At 39.9% G+C, this 19,050-nt stretch overlaps 1 protein-coding gene across 5 annotated transcripts in view; it reads right to left on the bottom strand.

Annotated features, from left to right (window-relative positions):
• The window catches only part of CLIP4 (CAP-Gly domain containing linker protein family member 4), an 82,490-nt gene that overhangs the window by 17,469 nt on the left and 45,971 nt on the right, over window positions 1-19,050 (bottom strand). For all 5 annotated transcript variants that reach the window (XM_058682931.1, XM_058682934.1, XM_058682932.1 and 2 more), the window contains 5 exons: window positions 14,075-14,212; window positions 9,241-9,330; window positions 8,316-8,459; window positions 4,604-4,738; window positions 1,030-1,153 (listed from right to left, as the gene is read on the bottom strand). In XM_058682931.1, the coding sequence (XP_058538914.1) occupies window positions 1,030-1,153; window positions 4,604-4,738; window positions 8,316-8,459; window positions 9,241-9,330; window positions 14,075-14,212 (631 nt within the window). The remainder of the gene's footprint in view (window positions 1-1,029; window positions 1,154-4,603; window positions 4,739-8,315; window positions 8,460-9,240; window positions 9,331-14,074; window positions 14,213-19,050) is intronic.

The following is a 19,050-nucleotide window of genomic DNA, read 5'->3' as shown; positions in this document are numbered from 1 at the left end:
GATTGCTTGACCAAATACTTATTAGGATCAAATGAAACAACATTTAATTGAAGTTACTTCATAACTGCAAAGCATTATATATGTTCAATACTCTGTCATAAATAATAAGAAAAAAATTGTATCAGATATATCAAAGAAGGAAATTAATATAAAAATTGCATGTAGCTATTAAGAGAAACAAAGTGAAGGGGAAAACAGACATAAAAGCGATAAGATGTGCCAGGAGGCAGTCACACAGTCTAGCTAGAAGGGAACTAGATGGGACTCTCGGGACGCGATGGCCGATCCATTCTCATGAACGTGATCACACCATAGATGTTATTTCCTATTTAAAGATTAGTATCCCATTTCCCATCTACTGAGAAGCACGCCAAGCCAACTTCTTTCAGCACATAAGTCATCTCCCATAATGGTACCTGGAATTTCACAAGGACTTGTTTCTGCTCAACTTAATTTTTTAAAGCCAGAGTGAGCAGCTACAAAAGTGTACCATCTTAAGGAGAAACACCGAGGAGGTATATTATATATAAATCCTTAAAGCTTCACTTCCCCCAAAGATCTACTGCCTATCTATTTTTGAAAACTAAAGAAATCAGAGGAAAAAGCCATTTTGGTTCCATTAGGTTTGTAGGAGAATGAATGGGGTGCCTGCTGGCAGGAAATTTAATGTAGTTAGGATGTGACTGAAGCAATCAGAGAGCATTTTTACTTTTGTTTGCATGACAGATTAAGCTTGCTGCTCTCACTGTTCTTAGCAGCAAACGCCACTTCTAATAGCCTACACATACTCATAGGGTTTGCAAATGAGGAATAAAGGAGGGTTTTAAAATTGCAAATCCTCAGCAAAGCAAATTTAGCTTTCCATGAGCCTTCTCTCTGAAGAAGGTGGTTGGTTAACCCCTTGAAAGAAGACACGAGCTGTAGTCAGTGCAGTGCATGTCTTTAATACAAAACGAGGAACTCTCACTATAAAACCATTGCAAATTACAAAAAGGCCTTGTGAATAAGCATAAATGCCATCCTTCTCACCTTTGTACTCTGGATGGGGGAGCAAATATTCCGTATCTTGGAGAACAACTAAAATACTGCACACCTCCAACTGAGCCATCATTCTTGCCATGGGGTTTCTCAAGCTCTATACCGTACCAATATCCTAGAACAAGAATGTTGAATTTTAAAAGCATTTGCACTGTATCCAAAATTGTTATGCTATTATAAAAACCCAAAGCCTGGATGGCTTGACATTTTCATATATGACCAAAATGATGGAAGAGCATCATGATCGTTGAGTTTTCAAATGATAAAATTTGAAAATTTAAAAAAATAAACAGGAAAAACATTTCACAAGCCGAATTATGTATGTTAAAGGAGAGAGAGAAAATACACAAATTTGGCACAAATTAGCTATTATGCAAGTAGTGGCCAAAATGTATCTAAAAGCTATAATGAAAAAGAAACCGTCCTTGACTCAGGAATATGGTGTGTTTAAGAGAAGTACAGCACAAAAAAAATACTGAGGTGTATAAATAATAAAATGAACATACAATATTTTCATTTTATCCTCCCAACATTACAACGCTACAAACAGTTAAAGAAGGTCAAAAGTAATATGGAAAATACAACTAGACTTCATGGTGACTCTTCTTTTCTTTTTTTCCCCAGCCAGGGTAAAAATAAAAATCATATTTAACCTTAGCGAAAAGATTTAGATTACCTAGTAGGAAGGATTCTCTAAAAGGCTTTTAAGAATATAAAAGGGACAGCTCTGAGGAAAATTATAGGACTTCCTTTTCTAGAGAGCCTAAAGTTAAAGCAGTGAGGTTGCTTTTAGTGTGGTAAGAATTATGTAAATGGACATATACTCCTAGTCTAAGTATAGACATATATACTCCTAGAATAAGGATTCTCAAGTTGAGGGTACCCCAAGACCACTTAAAAGTGTCTAATGGTCTAGGGGCACCTGGGTGGCTCAGCTGGTTAAGCGTCCAACTCCCACTCAGGTCATGATGTCATGGTTCCTGGGTTCAAACATGTCTGTGCTGACAGCTCAGAGCCTGGCACCTGCTTCGGATTCTGTCTCCCTCTCTCTCTGCCCCACCCCCGCTCATTCTCTCCCTCTTTCTCTCTCTCTCTCTCTCTCTCTCTCAAAAAGAAATAAACATGAAAAAAAATTTTAATTGTCTAATGGCCCATTTGTTTTTATTTAAAAGGAGAATACAGTAGTAATTGCCTTTGGCCTCTTACAATCAGCATCAAATAAAAAATAAAAACACAGACATTGAGAAATTTACTGCAAATTAGAATACAAAAATATTGTTTCTTTCAGATTACGAATTCAAAGAGCCAATATACCCTTAAAAATGACAACCTAGAAGTTCTTCGGTCTTTTCCTCTCATGTTCAAAAAGATGACACTTGAGCCCATTTCTAGATACTTTTGTGTTGAAAAGACTAATGCATGACCACTGTCTTCCATACTTAAACAGCGTGCGAGTAATGCATACAAACCTACTGCTTAGTCAAACTCATGCTCTGGGAATAGAGCATCATACTTCTGAATGTCATTAACCAGGGTTGTCTGGTTGCCATTTTTATTTCTCTGAGTGCCACCGTTACAGTGTTCCCACTTTAATATACCACATAACGGGGACATGTTTACCATATGACTCTTGAAAATGGGTAACATACCAGAGAAAGACATAATGACAAGTGCCAGCAATTTTGAGTACACACAGTCTGGTAATGGTATGTATCGCTTCCCACTCAAATGGTCATTTTCTTTCCAACAGAAAAGGCTAAAGAGACCAAATGACCTCCCTCAAACCTAGATCTTACAATCGGTAAAAAGCCTCGATAGTTGCACCACTCCCTAGCACCGACTGATTGAAATTTTGATGCCACAAGAAACACATGCTACTACTTTCTAAAAAGACAGAATGACTTCAACAGAAAAGTTTCCAACTTCTATGTTTTCTTATGACTTCCCACACTTCTAAATGCTTAAAATCAGGAATTGAAAAATGAAAAGTCAATGGAAAACAATGACTTGTAGCCAGTGAATCAAACCATTCTAACCTTGTTTAAGAGAGAGAAAGGGAACTCCAAAGACATGGAGACTGTGAAAAAAAAAAAATACCCTACCTTTGGGATTCTTAGGTTTTTATTTGAGAACTATATTAAGACCATCCTAACTAATCTCAATTACTACCTGGAGACCTATGAGAGACATGAATTATACAACACATAGCCCATCTCAAATCAATTAGCTGGGTTGCAATTATAAGTGGTATAATGAAAAAGTCTGTGCGGGGAGACAATTCTCCATGGCTCGCTCATGTTTCTGCATGTTTTATGAACAGAGGCACTTCCTGTCTTTCCATGGATGTCTGAACAGAGGGCAACCTTGGAGGACAGAGACAGAGTGTGGGTGGCCGGCCCACACAAAACACAGGCACGCTTGCTGTCCAATACAGAGGTTCTGATCCCTTATGCTCAGGGCCCTTCTCCTGTTAGCATAAACCACTGCACGTGCAGGTGTCACCCCCTGGGAACGGGGGCTCAGGGAGCAAGTGTAGGAAAATGCTGACACACTGGTTTCTGCTGCTGCTGTGAGTATGAAAGGGCTGTGTCTGAATCAGGAGCCTAAAGTCTTCCATCAGCATCTATGAAGCTGTGGCAACTACACAGGTGGGGTAAAATCTCAGATCCTTCACAGTTCTTGACAGAATGCTACAAACTTAAAATCAGTGGTCTCGGTAACCTTTTCCTCAAATGCTGCAATGCCACCATGTGTCAAAATAGCATATTGCCATTTAAAACATACAAACATGGTTTCACTCAACTGGCTTCTACATTTGAAATTAAAATCACTGAAAATGTGCGTCCGACTTTGGCTCAGGTCATGATGTCACGGTCGTGAGTTTGAGCCCCGCATCCGGCTCTGTGCTGACAGCTCAGAACTCGGAGCCTCCTTTGGATTCTGTGTCTCCCTCTCTCTCTGACCCTCCCCCACTCATGCTCTGTCTCCTCTGTCTCAAAAATAAATAAACATTAAAAAAAATTTTTTTAATCACTGAAAATGCAAAAGAAAGCTTATCTTTACTTTTGGAAACACAATATTAAGTCTAGGTTGGAATGAATATACAAATACACAAACGTGTGTTTTTAAGGTCCCAGGGTGCACAAAAGCTTTTTCATTTTCCCTTAAACCCTGTTGCTGGCTTTTCTCTCCAAGCCACTCTGATAAATGCTCTATGCCGTGAACTCATTTTAAGATTATCCTTAGCAAATATCTAATCCTAATATTTTCTCTCTGTTATTTAGCACGCTTGGCAATCAGTGAAAGTCAAGTTGGGAGAATAACAACTAATTTTAACACCAGACAATTTAAAACACAGCTGGCGAGGAAAATTTATGGATAAGAGTCAACCTGAGTACAAACAGTCCGTGGTTTTATCACTGTATTGCTTTTTCGGTGCCAGAGCTAACATCCACAACAACTGTTAATCAAGAATTCTCTACAGTTAAGTTTTACCCACGTAAAATTTTAAACCTTTTGTATTCTAAAGCATGCAAACTGAGCAAAGAACGCACAGACAAGTTACCTGGAGCAAAGTTCGTTGTCCCGAAGAATTTAATGACGCCAATTCTCTGGCCTACCACCAGCACGCGATCTCCCAGGTGGAGCTCTCCAGAAGAGCGGCTGTTATTTGCTACAGATGCTGCTGAGGAATTCAAACCTGTTTAATTGGTTGGTGGAGGAAGGGGAAAGGGCAGAAAAAGAGCAGGAGAAAAAGGGGAGGAAAAAAACCAAACAAACTCAAAAAGCATATTAGCCAAAAAACCACTATGTATTCTAACCAGTCTAACTAGTTGAAGATTTCAACATATGATGCCTTTCATTATTTAATTTTTTTAATGTTTATTTTTGAGAGAGAGAGAGAGAGAGAATGAGCAGTGGAGGGGCAGAAAGAGAGGGAAACACAGAATCCAAGGCAGGCTCCAGGATCTCAGCGCACAGCCCAACGTGGAGTTCGAACTCACGAGACATGAGATCATGACCTGAGCCAAAGTCAGAGGCTCAACTGACTGAGTCACCCAGGTGCCCCGTGACACCTTTCATTATATACATCATCTACAAGCATGGCTCTTACATGTGAGGTCAATATATTCAAAAAATTTTTGAAGGGTTTCCTGAAAAAAATTATTGCCACGGGAATTTAATACACACGGTTCCTGGTACAGTATCCATCCTATCCAGATCGCCCGGGGCATGCTCTACTAGAGCAGAGGCCAGGATGCTTTTTCTGTAAAGGGCCAGAGAGGGAGGATTTTAGTCTGTGCGGGCGATACCGTCTCTGTCACGACGACTCAGCTCTGCTACTGCAGCACAAACACGCAGACACAAAACGGGCATGGCGTGTTCCAATACGACTTTACAAAAATAGGTGGTGGGTTGGATTTGGCCCACGCACTGTAGTGTACCAATCCCTATTCTACTAAAATGCTACAATTAGAAACTAATTCATTGGAACTCAGTGTATAATATACATACAGGAAGGTGATTTCAAAGTGAAAATTGCTGTAAGTTTCCAATTACCTCCAACTGATCTCCTTATTAGAAACGAAACCACTCCCCCTCCCCTTGATTCAAACCTAATCCCTGAAATGCCCACTGTGAAACATCGGAAGTCCTAGAGAAAGACTGTCTAGAAAGCTGTTCTGATATAACAGAGAAAAAGTGGGCCCTTGAGGCTTCTCCCATCAGTCCATAAACAGACCTGAATAGCTATAATCTGGGAAGGCAGGGGACAGAGGGTTAATCACACTGCCAAAGGGAGAGAGACTAAAGATATGGCATCAAACGAGGAACATAAACCCAGAGAGAAGGCAGGTCTGGAAAAAGCGCTATACTAAAAAGTCTTAGGCCCTCATAATAACTAATATTTCCACAGCACTTCACAGTTTACAAAGTGCTCTTCGTAGAATTATAATTATAGAGAATATACAAACTCAGAAATTAACTAAGACATGGTGTTCCCAGGTAGTGGAGGGCATACCAGGATTAAAGGCCGGGCCCTACAGTGGGCCCAAGTTCCCGGGTGGGTCCCCAGGCTATTTCATGGCCCAAGGACAGCACATTCAACAACGGAATACAATGACGCTAAAAACACAGACTTCCTCCCCTCCCTCTGCCATTCCCCTGGTCTGCTCCTTCTGCTCCCCTGTACCCTAACTTCCCCGTACGTCTGCACCCCTCAAATGCAAACCTACAGGAAAGTGAAATATCTACTCACTCTAGGAAAGTGTCCTGGGGAAATGTTCCCGGGGTCCCCAGCATGGGTTTCTCTCATGGATCTCCTATTCTCTCTGCCTCCCTTCCTACAAGTTCCTCTTTCTCATTCCAATTGACAACCCTCTTCATCTACTATTATCTAAGCCTACATACCGCTCAAATTTATAAAGAGGGGAAAAACATTAAATAAGTAGGCACACTAGAGCTACTTCTTGTAACAGGCAAAAAGGGTAATCAAAAGCCCAAATCCCAAGTGAAGAAAGCCTTCTATGAATGCGACTAAAACGAGGGCAGCGGGACTGCTGCATGCCCAGTCCTCTCACCTCTGTTCCTCAGAGGGCTGGGCAGAAACGGCTCGCAAGGGAAAGAGCATCTACTCAGAGAATACAGGTTCCAGGTGAACAATTTCAGGCAAAACTTCTAGGTTCTCTACAGTTTCAGCTTGTAGGTGTGTTATGCCAGTGCTACTGCTGAGGGCCCCTCCCCACCACGTACAATCAGTATTTTAAAGAGAAAAAAATCCCGTCATCAACATTTTCTATAATAAAATATTGGTTCAGTACAACTGTTAACAAGCATTCGAAAGAGAATCTGGGAACTATTATGAGGTTCACTGAAAACAATTTATGCCAAAATGGTTTCTTTTCCTTTCCGGACAAGGTTGCTATGTAGGTAAATAAGTGAACTGCAACATATTCCATATAGGCTGATTTGGGCAAGAAGTCAGCTATGAAGTGTTTTCTATATGCTCACTCGCAGCTGGAGAACTATGGGCCGCACGAGGTTGGGCAGGACTCAGGGCGAGTTAAAAAGCCCCATCAGGGGTGCTTGGGTGGCTCAGTGGTTGACTTCGGCTCAGGTCACGATCTCACAGTTCGTGAGTTCGAGCCCTACGTCAGGCTCTGTGCTGACAGCTCAGAGCCTAGAGCCTGCTTCAGATTCTGTTTCTCCCTCTCTCTCTGCTCCTCCCCTGCTCCTGCTCTCTTTCTTTCTCTCTCTCAAAAATAAATAAACATTAAAAAAAAAAAAAAGCCCCAACACAATAGTCAAGCTGTCAGGAGAGCCTCTGACCCTCTCGTACATAGTTTTAAACAAGGACTCGAACTTTATATACGCAGATGACACAAAAGTAGGTGAAAAAGCTAATATTCCAGATGTATGAAACCAAATTCAGAGGGATAAAACCTCTAACATTAAAATGCATGAAAATACATGTACAGCCTTATATGGAGCAGCAGAGTGAAGAGCGCCAGCATAAGGCTCCGTCTGAGCCAATGACACCGTGTGGTCAGCAAACTGCAGGAGCAGCCTTACACTGTACTTGTGCTGCCAGGCGGCAGTCCAGCTCTCTACAGGCTGGCCGCCAGGGGTCTGGAGACCCGGGAGCATGAGGAAGAGCTGGGATGGAGGCAAACCGTAACAGCAGCAGAGAAAGCATCAGGCGGACCTCAGGATGAAGCCCGGGCGTCCCACTTAGAAACCGCCATCAGGCACCGAAGACTTACCTCCCTAAGTCTCGGTTTCCTCATTCATAAAATGAGGATGATAATAATAGTACCTACCCACAGGTTTGTTCTGAGAATTAAGTGAAATAAGGTGTGTAAAATGCTTAGACTAGAACCTGAAATAATAAGTATACAATCCACATTAGTTATTGTTAGTTAGGTCTAGATTAGAAAAGAAGTAAGAAAGATAATAACCATACGGTTTCCACATATTCGAGGAGCTATCATAAAGTTCTAAAATAGCCCTTAAAGAGCCAAAGGCATTAGATGCATGGGAAAGGGAAGAAGTCAGTCCAGATAAGGGAAGTGGCAGGGGCACCGGGAGAAAGGCAGGGAGTCAGAGGATGCCCACGAAGGGGAGAGGGGTGGGGGCCACGGGAAAGAAAGAAGAGGACAAGTAGTTCAATCTGACTGAAGTAAAAGTTTCCTTCTACACATTTAAAAAGAGCAAATCTACTTACAAACAAACCAAGATAAAAAACACCAAGAAAGCCTGGTTGAAAAAGCCATAGATACCAGCACTGGCTCTAGAGGAGACAGATGGGCTTTTGCTCACTGTCTTCTTGCCATTGCTACGTGCATTCAGCTTCTTGGGGCAGCTTGGTTTGTGTTCCAAAGACGATGTAGAGGAGGAGCTGCTGACGGATCCAAGCAGGGTAACTAAAACAGGTAAAGGAAAAGAACACAGAGAAGGGTGGAAATTAAGAAATGAGCCACTAAGATGCTTTTCCAGGTAAATCCCTCTGAAACCCTCCATTTAGCTTCCTCTGTGGATTATCCAGTGTTGAATTAAACGCCCGGTTTCATCCAAACATACGGTAGTTCATACAGACAAGACTTTATAACCCAAGCAACTGTATTTTAACGATTCACGCCGGACGAGGACACTCTTACACAGAAGAGTACTGTCACATCATTAACTGAAGGTGACTACTTACCTATTCTACCCACCACTCTCTCTCACCTCCCACTTTAGATAGCTTAGTAGAATCCATCCTATTTATATTTTAAAATGCTATTAATTTAAGGTAACAAAAAGATAGTATTAAAATGTTTTGAGTTAATGAAGGCAAGCAGGAATACTCTTGAATTTTCTACCCATGCTCTATTCACCCAATGATTTGACAGCTGAAGGCAACTTTGAAACATTCTTATGAAGCCATCTACACTGGGGAATTTCCTTTCAGTCTCCCTCTTAATCTAATCCAATTGCTCTCTAATTTAAGTGTACGTGGATGCACAGTATAGGATTTTATGCCAAAACCACGTATATATTTTATGACGAGCTGCTGAAGGTATTTTCAAGGATGATTTGCTACTATAATGATTTTTTTCCTTAAAAACTTTAAAACTTAGCCCTTTATAAGCTTTATCACTGTATTATTTTAAAGTTCCATCAGTAAATTAAATTTTTAGAATGGAAGTTATAAAATTATCTTACCATCTTTGTCTGTTACAGGTTTTGATTCTTCACCAGGAGGCAATGAAAGTGTTGATTCAGAAGCACTATCTTTTTTGGAGGTCATTAATCCTACCACATAGAAACAAACACTTTCAGCAAGAACTTTAACATTAAATATGAAAATGTATTTGCTTTTTTGTGTACAGACATCCCTCATTATCTAAATCTTATCCACTTCCGAAAACATGTTGGATAATCAATTCGCAGACAGCAGGGACCAATATTTCAATACATAAAGAGGGGAAAAAAATGCATTCTTAGCCTCTCCATCTGAAAACCCCAATTTCCTCAAATACCACTAAAGTCTCTTTTAAACCTATTTAACAGTCCACTAAGGAATTCTAAATACAGTAAAACATTTAAAGCACAAGTACCTAGTTGTTTGACACTTCGCACACTCAGTAGTGTGTCTGCACAATGCCAGCAGGTAGAGTGAACCTCACAGCTGAAGCACCACCACCACCACCCACCCACTAGGACTTGCAAACAACTTACAGACTTCACTCATATGCGCGCAAACCCATTACAACAGATTTTCTATTTAGATAGCGAACTCTGGGTAAAAATTTTTGCAAATCATGATAGCCACTATTCATCAAAGTGAATGTCAGACAGTAAGAAACCCCCCACTCTCTGCCCTGGGTGCTCTGAAGATAACTATCACCACACCCAAGTCTCACAAACAAACTCACTTTAAAAAAGAAAAAGCTCATGAATAATACTTCGCCTTATTCAGACTTCTGTTTCCATTCTCCAGAACCAAACTGTTTAAATAGGAAACCTAATGGACCGCACCCAGTTCTAAATTCCATTAAGCATCCATTTCAGTTCTTCTCACTTAGGAAGCACTGGAGTGAAGAACTATACTCCAAGCATCACAAACATGAGCAAGACCTGGTCTCAGCCTGAAAGAATCTTTTCAATCCAGTATGGAGGACAGATAGGGAGCATGGGTAACTAAATAACTAAAATATGAGGGCATTTATTGATAAGCGCTAACATAGAAAAGGGAGACAATAATCATGACTACAAAGATAAATTAATGTCTCGAGAAGATGACATTCTGAGATAGGTCTTGAAGGACAGGTAAGACTTCTTCCAGAGCACAGTGGAGGTATGGTCAGAAAGAACTGAAGGTAGGCATTCTAGATGGACAAAAAGAAAAAAATCTTAAAAGACAGGGTCAGGGAGGAGAAGTAGCTTGGCTGGAATAAAGAACACTTTGGGATATGGAAGAAGTAAGACCGGATAGATAGGTCAGAGTGACATCTCAGGGGGCAACGGTGCCAGATAAGGAATCAGTCCTCTTGTGGAAGGAATGAGCCTCTGATGGACTTTGCGTGAAAGAGGGCTGGCATGAACAGATGGGGGAACAATGTCACCCTGGCAGCAAAACTTAGAAGGAAACTGGATGGGCAGAGACAGGAAGCACAGACCAGAGAGGAGTTACTACAACAGGTAGAACGAGGACCAGAAGGACAACAGCAGGTACTGAACAGAGGGGTGGGTAACAGAGACTTCGTGCAAGCACCCCACAGGGAGTTCATTTCTTATTTTTCAGTTTTAAAATATCCATTTGGTTCTTTCTTATTTGAATTAGTTTTAATGTTTATTTCTTTTTTTTTTTTTTAATTTTTTTTCAACGTTTTTTATTTATTTTTGGGACAGAGAGAGACAGAGCATGAACGGGGGAGGGGCAGAGAGAGAGGGAGACACAGAATCGGAAACAGGCTCCAGGCTCCGAGCCATCAGCCCAGAGCCTGACGCGGGGCTCGAACTCACGGACCGCGAGATCGTGACCTGGCTGAAGTCGGACGCTTAACCGACTGCGCCACCCAGGCGCCCCTTAATGTTTATTTCTTGAGCGAGCACGCCAGGGAGGGGCAGAGAGAGGGAGACACAGAATCTGAAGCAGGCTCCAGGCTCTGCTCTGTCAGCACAGAGCCCGACACAGGGCTTGAACTCATAAACCGTGAGATCATGACCTAAGCCAAAGTCGGACACTCAACCAACTGAGCCACGCAGGTGCCCCTGTTATCTGAATTTTTGAATTGAGATCTCTGGAGATTCGCATGTAGTTGTATGAGTAATACAGGGAGATCTCTTGCATACTTTGCCCAATTTCCCCAAATGTAGCTGTTTACATAACTATGATATCACAACCAGGATACCAACATTGATACAATCCATGAATCCTGGGGCACCCCAGTTTTAACCACACTCATTAGTGTGTGCGCATGTGCCCATGCTCCCACATCGTTTGGTTCTTTTTTACATCTTCATTCCTCTGAACTTTCTTTCCACTTGTTTCAAGAATTAACCTTAATTCATAGAGGATGGTTATAATATATTATTTAAAGCCTTTATCTGTGTCATGTCTGTGTCATGTCAGGGTTGGCAACCTTTGATTATCTTTTTCCTTGACAGATGTTGAGATTTTCCTGGTTTTTCGTATTTTGAGCAATTTTGGATTGCATCCTGTACATTTTAAATATATTATGCTGTGGGACTCTGGATCTTGTTTAAATCCTATGCAGAAAAGGGGCACCTGGGTGGCTTGGTCGGTTAAGTGTCCGACTTCGGCTCAGGTCATGATCTCACAGTCCGTGAGTTCGAGCCCCGCGTCAGGCTCTGTGCTGACAGCTCAGAGCCTGGAGCCTGTTTCAGATTCTGTGTCTCCCTCTCTCTGACCCTCCCCCGTTCATGCTTTGTCTCTCTCTGTCTCAAAAATAAATAAACGTTAAAAAAAAAATAAAAATTAAAAAAAAAAATCCTATGCAGAATGTTTACCATTTTGTTTTAGCAAGGACTCAACCCAGTTAGGTTCAGGCTGGACATCCCTCCCACCTTCTGGACGCTGTGCTTCCAATGCCAGTTCAGTTTCCAAGGCCTTTTGGGATCCTTCTCATAGGTTGTGCCATCCAGTAGTGTCTGGGACCTGGGCAGTGGTCTACCCTGGAGACCAAAGCCCGTGGTCAGATCCACACGTGTACAAGTTGAGAGTAAGCCCAGGAGTTCACACCCAACATTTTGAGACCACTTTCTTGAACTCCCTCCTCTCCACAGTCTCCCTGACACTTTCCTGCTCCTGGAGGCACCCCTTCCTGGTATCAGGGCAGGGTGCCTAGGCTTTAGTTCCCTTGCTCTGTCATACAGTCTCTGAGGACTGACTCTGCCTCTGGGGACAAGCAGTGAGTAAAAAGAAGACAAACTATTGGAGAGATTCCATCCCTATTCCTGGAACCACAGTTTCTCTGGTGAGAGAGAAGGGTCTTCCTCCCTTGGGGTTTCTGGTACCCGGCCACCCACGGCTGCTACTGCACCATGAAGGACTGCCTAGGGACTGGGGAGGGAAAGAACCAAAGGAATATAAAAAAAATCTATCTTTTTTAAAAAAGGGATTTCCTCCATTTTCTGTCTAGTAGGGGACCCCCAGGGCTTCTCTTTGGGCTTTCTTTCCATAATGGCTGTGAACTTCTGGGTTTCAGGTTTAAAGGACACCATTTACAAGTGCATCAAAAAGTATGAAGTACCCAGGAACAGACCTAACAAAACTGGGACAAGATAGCTATAGAGAAAATTATAAAACCTTCCTGAGGTATTTTTAAAGGACCCAATTAAATAAAGCAATATCCCAAGCTTATAATTAAAAGACTGAATATTGTAAAGATGTCAGTTCTTCCCAAACTGACTTATGCTTTAAAATGCAAAACCAATAAAACTTCAGCAGATATTTTTTAAAAGAAACTTAATAGCTTACTCTAAAATTTATATGGAAGTATGACTTACAAGGATCCAAATAGGCAAGACACTGTTCAAGAATAAGGTAGGAAGCTTTCCTTTACTAGATACCAAGATTTATGTTTTTACTAGTTATGAAGTCCACTACTGACACAGAGATATTTAAATAGCTCAATGGAAGAGAGTAGAAAGGCCAACCAAATTCTTGGGCAAAATCCCTTAAATCACAGTAGAAAGCCTTTCTGCTTCAGCCACTGATAAGTTAGCAAGTACTTACCAAGGGTCTATTTTGTGCTATGTACTACTACAGTGAATACGAAAGTACAAAACACTCTCATAGCCCATTTAAAGTTTAAAATTTTGCTGAAAGAATAAAAGATCTGCACAAGTAAAGCAATTGGAGGAAAAGACCCAAGATAACAAAGAATTGTGTGGTATGGATACAAGTGTACACAGAATTAGAGAGAATGGAGACACCAAAGTGATCTGGGTCATCAGCGAAGTTTTCTTGGAGAAACAGCATCTGAATAAAGAGGTAAAGCACATCCAGGACCTCAAAAGGCATGAGTCAAATTACTTCACCCAGAGAAACAGCACGAGACAAAGTATGGAGGGAAGAGGGAGGACAACGTACGCCCAAGACAGTGAGACATGAAACCACAGCTCACCTATGGAGGCAGCCAGAGATCCCATCGAATACAGGAAGGACTCAGAGTCAGAATATTTTCTGATTAAAAGAGAAGGCACTAAAATTCTTGAATAGGTGAGAAACATAAAGCTAGTTGTGTTTATAAGGATCTACTGGAGGTACAAAATCTAGCTTGGAGGTTACATTAGCCAGTGATGAAGGTTTGCGGGTGGTAGGAAAGAAAGGAACAAATGTATAGTATTCTTGTCAGGAATCGAAATCATAAACCATGACTGATGTTTAAAACCACGTGAGATGTGGGTTTTATTAAATTCAGGTTCCACAGTTATCTAACAAAAAAGGGTGAAGCAAGCTAAATATAAGGCATTCCACAAAAGAAAGAAATATGCTGAATAAAAGATTTAACTTTCTGGCTTGACCTACCAGTATTTACTTTGGACGTTACATGAGCTACATCAATTTTCTGGGACCTGATAAGAGGCACAGCTTTTGCAGAGGTGTGTACTATATTCTTCCTTCGATCTTTTGCTTTACTTATCTTTGAAAGAGGTGCAAATATACCTAAGGGAGGAATGTAGAGCTTGAGTTAGTGCTAAACAATTAAGAGCATTTCCAATAAAGGGGCAAGTACAACCATTTGATAATATAAATGTTTAAGTTCTTTTTTAGTGCCTACCGGGAATCCTGTAGGGAGAGACAGGAAAAAGTAAGACACAACACTTACCCTCAGAGAGCTTACAATCTAGTTGTCAAGATGAACAACATACACAGTAATTTAAAAATCACATAAAAGAGGCATGATCAGGTATTAAGTGAAATTCAGGGAAAAGAGAAATGAGTGAAGGTAATACTTGTCCATCATTCCATCATAACGATTTCTGACTAGGCTACTGGCAAATAATAGTGCACTTCAGAGCATACAAACTATTCATCTGTGTCACTTTGTGTCTCCTTTAGGACATATTTTCCCCACATGACAGCTTTTTATGCCCTTGTTCTATTTCTCTACCAGACTATACACCTTTGAAAGATGAAATTCAAACATTATTCATTTCTACATTTCCCCACTGTACCTAATTTCAGTGCCTTACACATAGTAGGGATATAAAAAATACTCTCCAGTACAAAATATAATCTTCCCAAAAGGCATAGCCCTCAGCTCCTGACAATCATAAACAGCACAGTGCGTGCTTGGGAGGGGCAGCATGTGGGGACAGAGGGAGGGCCTGCGGATCTGCAGCGGCTCAGAGTATAAAATTCCATTTAAAAAAGAGGAGTTTACCCAGGAAGTGAAATATCCAGTATAAATAAGTATGCATAGACATTAGAGATAGTGTATAGACTACAAATACAAAGATTATCTGGCTAAGACATTTTAAATAAAAAAAAAGTCATAATATGTATATCACACTCTTCCATCGGGTGTTTACAATCTAATAAAGACATACTGTGACCAAAATGTAAGATGTACATTAAAAATAACTTTTTTTTAAAATGAGTCTGTAGAAATGCTCAAGACTACCAAAAGTGAGTGCTTTGTTAATAACCAAAAAGTGCTAACTATATGCCTTTTCTGCTAATCATGAAATGCTTTCCTTCTTGGGATTCTATATTACTTTCTCCTGATTTTCCTCTCTTCTGACTTCTCCACAATGTTCTCTCTTCTGTCTCCCACCTGGCATATTTTCCTTGAGTTTCTATTCTTTTCTCTAAGCTCTTTTCCTTGCCAAATACACACACACACACACACACACACACACACACACTACAGTGTGATTAACTACATCCAATTGCCAAGGGTTGGAAGACAGAAATTATTTTATACTCCAGAAATGTAAATTTGTACAATATTAATGGAAGACAAAAATTCTGACCTAATCCTCTTTGTGGCATTAATTATAAAGAAATATTTATACTTAAAGATGATCACAAAGGTTACAAAAGTTACATTCGTATAAGGAAAAATATCGATAGATTTGTGAAGCCAAAACAATTTCTAGTTTACTGCTATGATCCAATTACACTTTTGGAAATTAATCACAAAAAAAAATCCAAATGTGAGGAAAAGACTGTATCTAAATGTGTCATCATTGCAACTCTATTCATACGTAGGAGAAAACGATTATTTGGCAATGAACTATTACATCACCATCAAGAAGTGAAATAATACAAATTGTAAAGAAATACAGAAAAGTATGAAAATTGAATCAAGTAAATAAAAATGAAGTTACATGTTTGATTATGCTATGGTTTTATCTGAAAAAAAATGTTATGTGTGGATATAAGAAAGACTGTAAAAAACTAAAAACGAAACATACTTATGAGGGCACTCAGACTATGAGTTATCTTTTAAATTTGTCATTAATACCATAATAATGTTGCTTAATGGATGGTTTTTTCTCAATCTGAGAAAAGTTATATGGTTTTTCATCCAAGGTCTTAGTAGAAAATTTCCACATCATATTATTTCACATAATACTTTTAAAAAAATATTTAATTCCATTGCTTTAATAGATTTTTATAGCATATAATACCTCACCTATATAGTTCTCATTCTTCCAGTTTTCTCAATTGAATAAATCATTTGGGAGAACCAAAATAAATTTAAAGCCATGACTGGCTGCAACCAAAGCCGACAATGCACACAGAATATGGGCTGATGTATCTATTCAGTAACTCACGCTAATCAAAATACTGGTGGGACTTTTTCCCAAATCTCAACATATAACTGTAAAACTTAACTAAACTGAACACGTAGGAAGAATTATTTTTTTTTAGGAAGAATTATTTTTAAACAGAAGAGTAATAGGTTTCTAGATCAACATGGCCCGTTTTGTTTTACCACAACTCCTGCCAAAACTCCACTGAAATATTAGCAAGGAATAAAAATGATACAAACTCTAAAGAAAAAAGAAAATGATAAAAAGGAGAAAAATACCAAAAGCTTCCAAAGAAGCTTCCAAAGGGGGGGGGGGCAGTCAAAAACAGAAGAAAGATTTTGAAACTTCCCCACAGCAACACTGGAAGCTCAAGATAATAGCTGACGAGCCAATGGCCCGGGAGCCACATCCCACCTGCCACCTATTTTTGTAAAGTTCTGTTTGAACACACCCACGCCCATGTGTTCACGGCTGCTTCTTCACTACAACAGGGCAGCTGAATACTGCAAACAAGACACTGGGTGGCCCTCAAAGCCTAAAATATTTACTCGGGCCTTTTACAGAAAAAGTTTGCCAAACTCCATCAGACAATAGAGTATAATTTTCTAAATACTGAGAGAATATGAGTTCCAACCTGACATTTCTTATCCCGTCAAACAATCAAATAAAGTGTGAGAGTAGGAATAAACATATTTTTAGGATGGAAGGTTTCAAAAATGTATCTCCCACACAACTTTTGTCAAAAAGCTACTGGAGGATGTGCTCTACCAAAACAAATAAGTAAACTGAGAAAAAAACTGACTTAGAATAATAAAGAAAAAAACTGACTCTTTCCTCAGAGTATAAAGTCAATAAATGTCTAAAATTGGAAAAATCAAGGGCGCCTGTCTGGCCTAGTCAGTAGAGCATGCAACTCTTGTTCTTGGGGTTGTGAGTTCATGCCTCACATTACACATGGAGATTATATAAAAATAAAATCTTAAGGAAGGAAGGAAAGAAGGAAGGAAGGAAGGAAGGAAGGAAGGAAGGAAGGAAGGAAGGAAGGAAGGAAGGAAGGAAGGAAGGAAGGAATAAAATTGGAAAAATCAGGAGAGATTCATATAAATATCTTATTTATAAATATAAATACTAATATCAGAAGATACAACTGAAGAAGTTGAAATAGTTCCTGCCTCTAAAGAGCAGGACTCAGGGTCAGGGAAGGGCAAGCCAGGGAAGGATTTAACTAATGTTTTTAATAAACTTTATGATACAATTTGACTTACTGAACTAGGTACATGTATTCACTTTGGTAATTATTAAAATTATTAAAAAACATAAAAATGGTATTACCAAGTATTTTTTTAATGTTTATTTATTTATTTTTGAGAGAGAGAGAGAGAGAGAGAGAGAGAGAAGCTGAGAGAGAGGGAGACAGAGAATCCAAAGCAGGCTCCACGCTGTCAGTGCAGAGCCCAATGTGGGACTCAACCTCACAAACCATGAGATCTGACCTGAACTGAAAACAAGAGTCAGTGTTTAACCAACTGAGCCACCCAGGCACCCCAGTTTTGCTAAGTATTAAAATTTATTATAAAATTTTCATAATTGCCAAAACTTAGAAGCAAACAAGATATCCTTTAGTAGATGAATGGGTAAATAAATTGCAATATATCCAGACAATGGAATATTATTCAGTGGTAAAAAGGCATAAACTAGGAAGCCATAAAAAGACATGGAGGAAATTTAAATGCAAGTTACTCAGTGAAAGAAGCCACTCTGAAGACGCCACGTTCATATTGTATAATCCCAATGATATGACATTCTGGAAAAGACAAAACTAAGAAGAGAGTAAAAAGATCAGTGGTTACCAGGCGTTGAGGGGGGGAAGGGATGAACAGGTGGAGCACAGAAGATTTTTAGGAAGGTGAAAACACTCTGTATGATACTGTAATGATAGAGACATGTCACTAAATATTTGTCCAAACCCACAGAATGTACCACACAAGAAGTGAACCCCAGTGGAAACTATGGGCTTTGAGTGATGATGAAAAGTCGGTGCAGGTTCATCTATTTTAAGAAACGTAGCCTCTGATGAAGGGATGTTGGTAATGGGGGGTGGCCACACATGCATGGGAACAGGGGATACACAGGAAAATTCAGCACCTTCGTCTCAATTTTGTTTTGAACCTAAATTGCGACCTAAAAAAAGGTCTCAAAAATTATTATAAAATTTCTACAATTTAAAAAATCTAGGGGCACCTGGGTGGCTCAATCAGTTAAGCATCCGACTTCAGCTCAGGTCATGATCTCATGGCTCATGAGTTTAAGCCCCGCGTCACGCTCTGTGCTGACAGCTCAGAGCCTGGAGCCTGCTTCAGATTCTGTGTCTCCGTCGGTCTCTGCCCCTTCCCTGCTTGTGCGCTCTCTCTCTCTCTCTATCTCTTTCTCTCTCTCTCAAAAATAAATATTTTTAAAAGGTTTTTTAATAAATAAAATAAAAATAAAAATCTAATATATGCTAGAATGAACAGATCAGTTGAACAAAAAATCCTGAAACCGATGATAGCATTTATAAGAACTTAATTTATAATGAAGGAAGCACAAGCCAGAGGAAAACTGATAAGAGTTAGAGAGAGGGGAGAAAAAATAATAATAACTGTTGCTGAGAAGAGACAAATTCTTCGGCTTCTGCTTAGGGTAACTCCTATTTTTAAATCCAACACATGATCCTTGCCCTGCCCAAAACTCCCCTTTAAG

This window comes from Neofelis nebulosa, chromosome 9 (assembly GCF_028018385.1).
Source record: "Neofelis nebulosa isolate mNeoNeb1 chromosome 9, mNeoNeb1.pri, whole genome shotgun sequence".
Taxonomy (NCBI): domain Eukaryota; kingdom Metazoa; phylum Chordata; class Mammalia; order Carnivora; family Felidae; genus Neofelis; species Neofelis nebulosa.
This window is presented reverse-complemented; position numbering and strand designations above follow the sequence as displayed.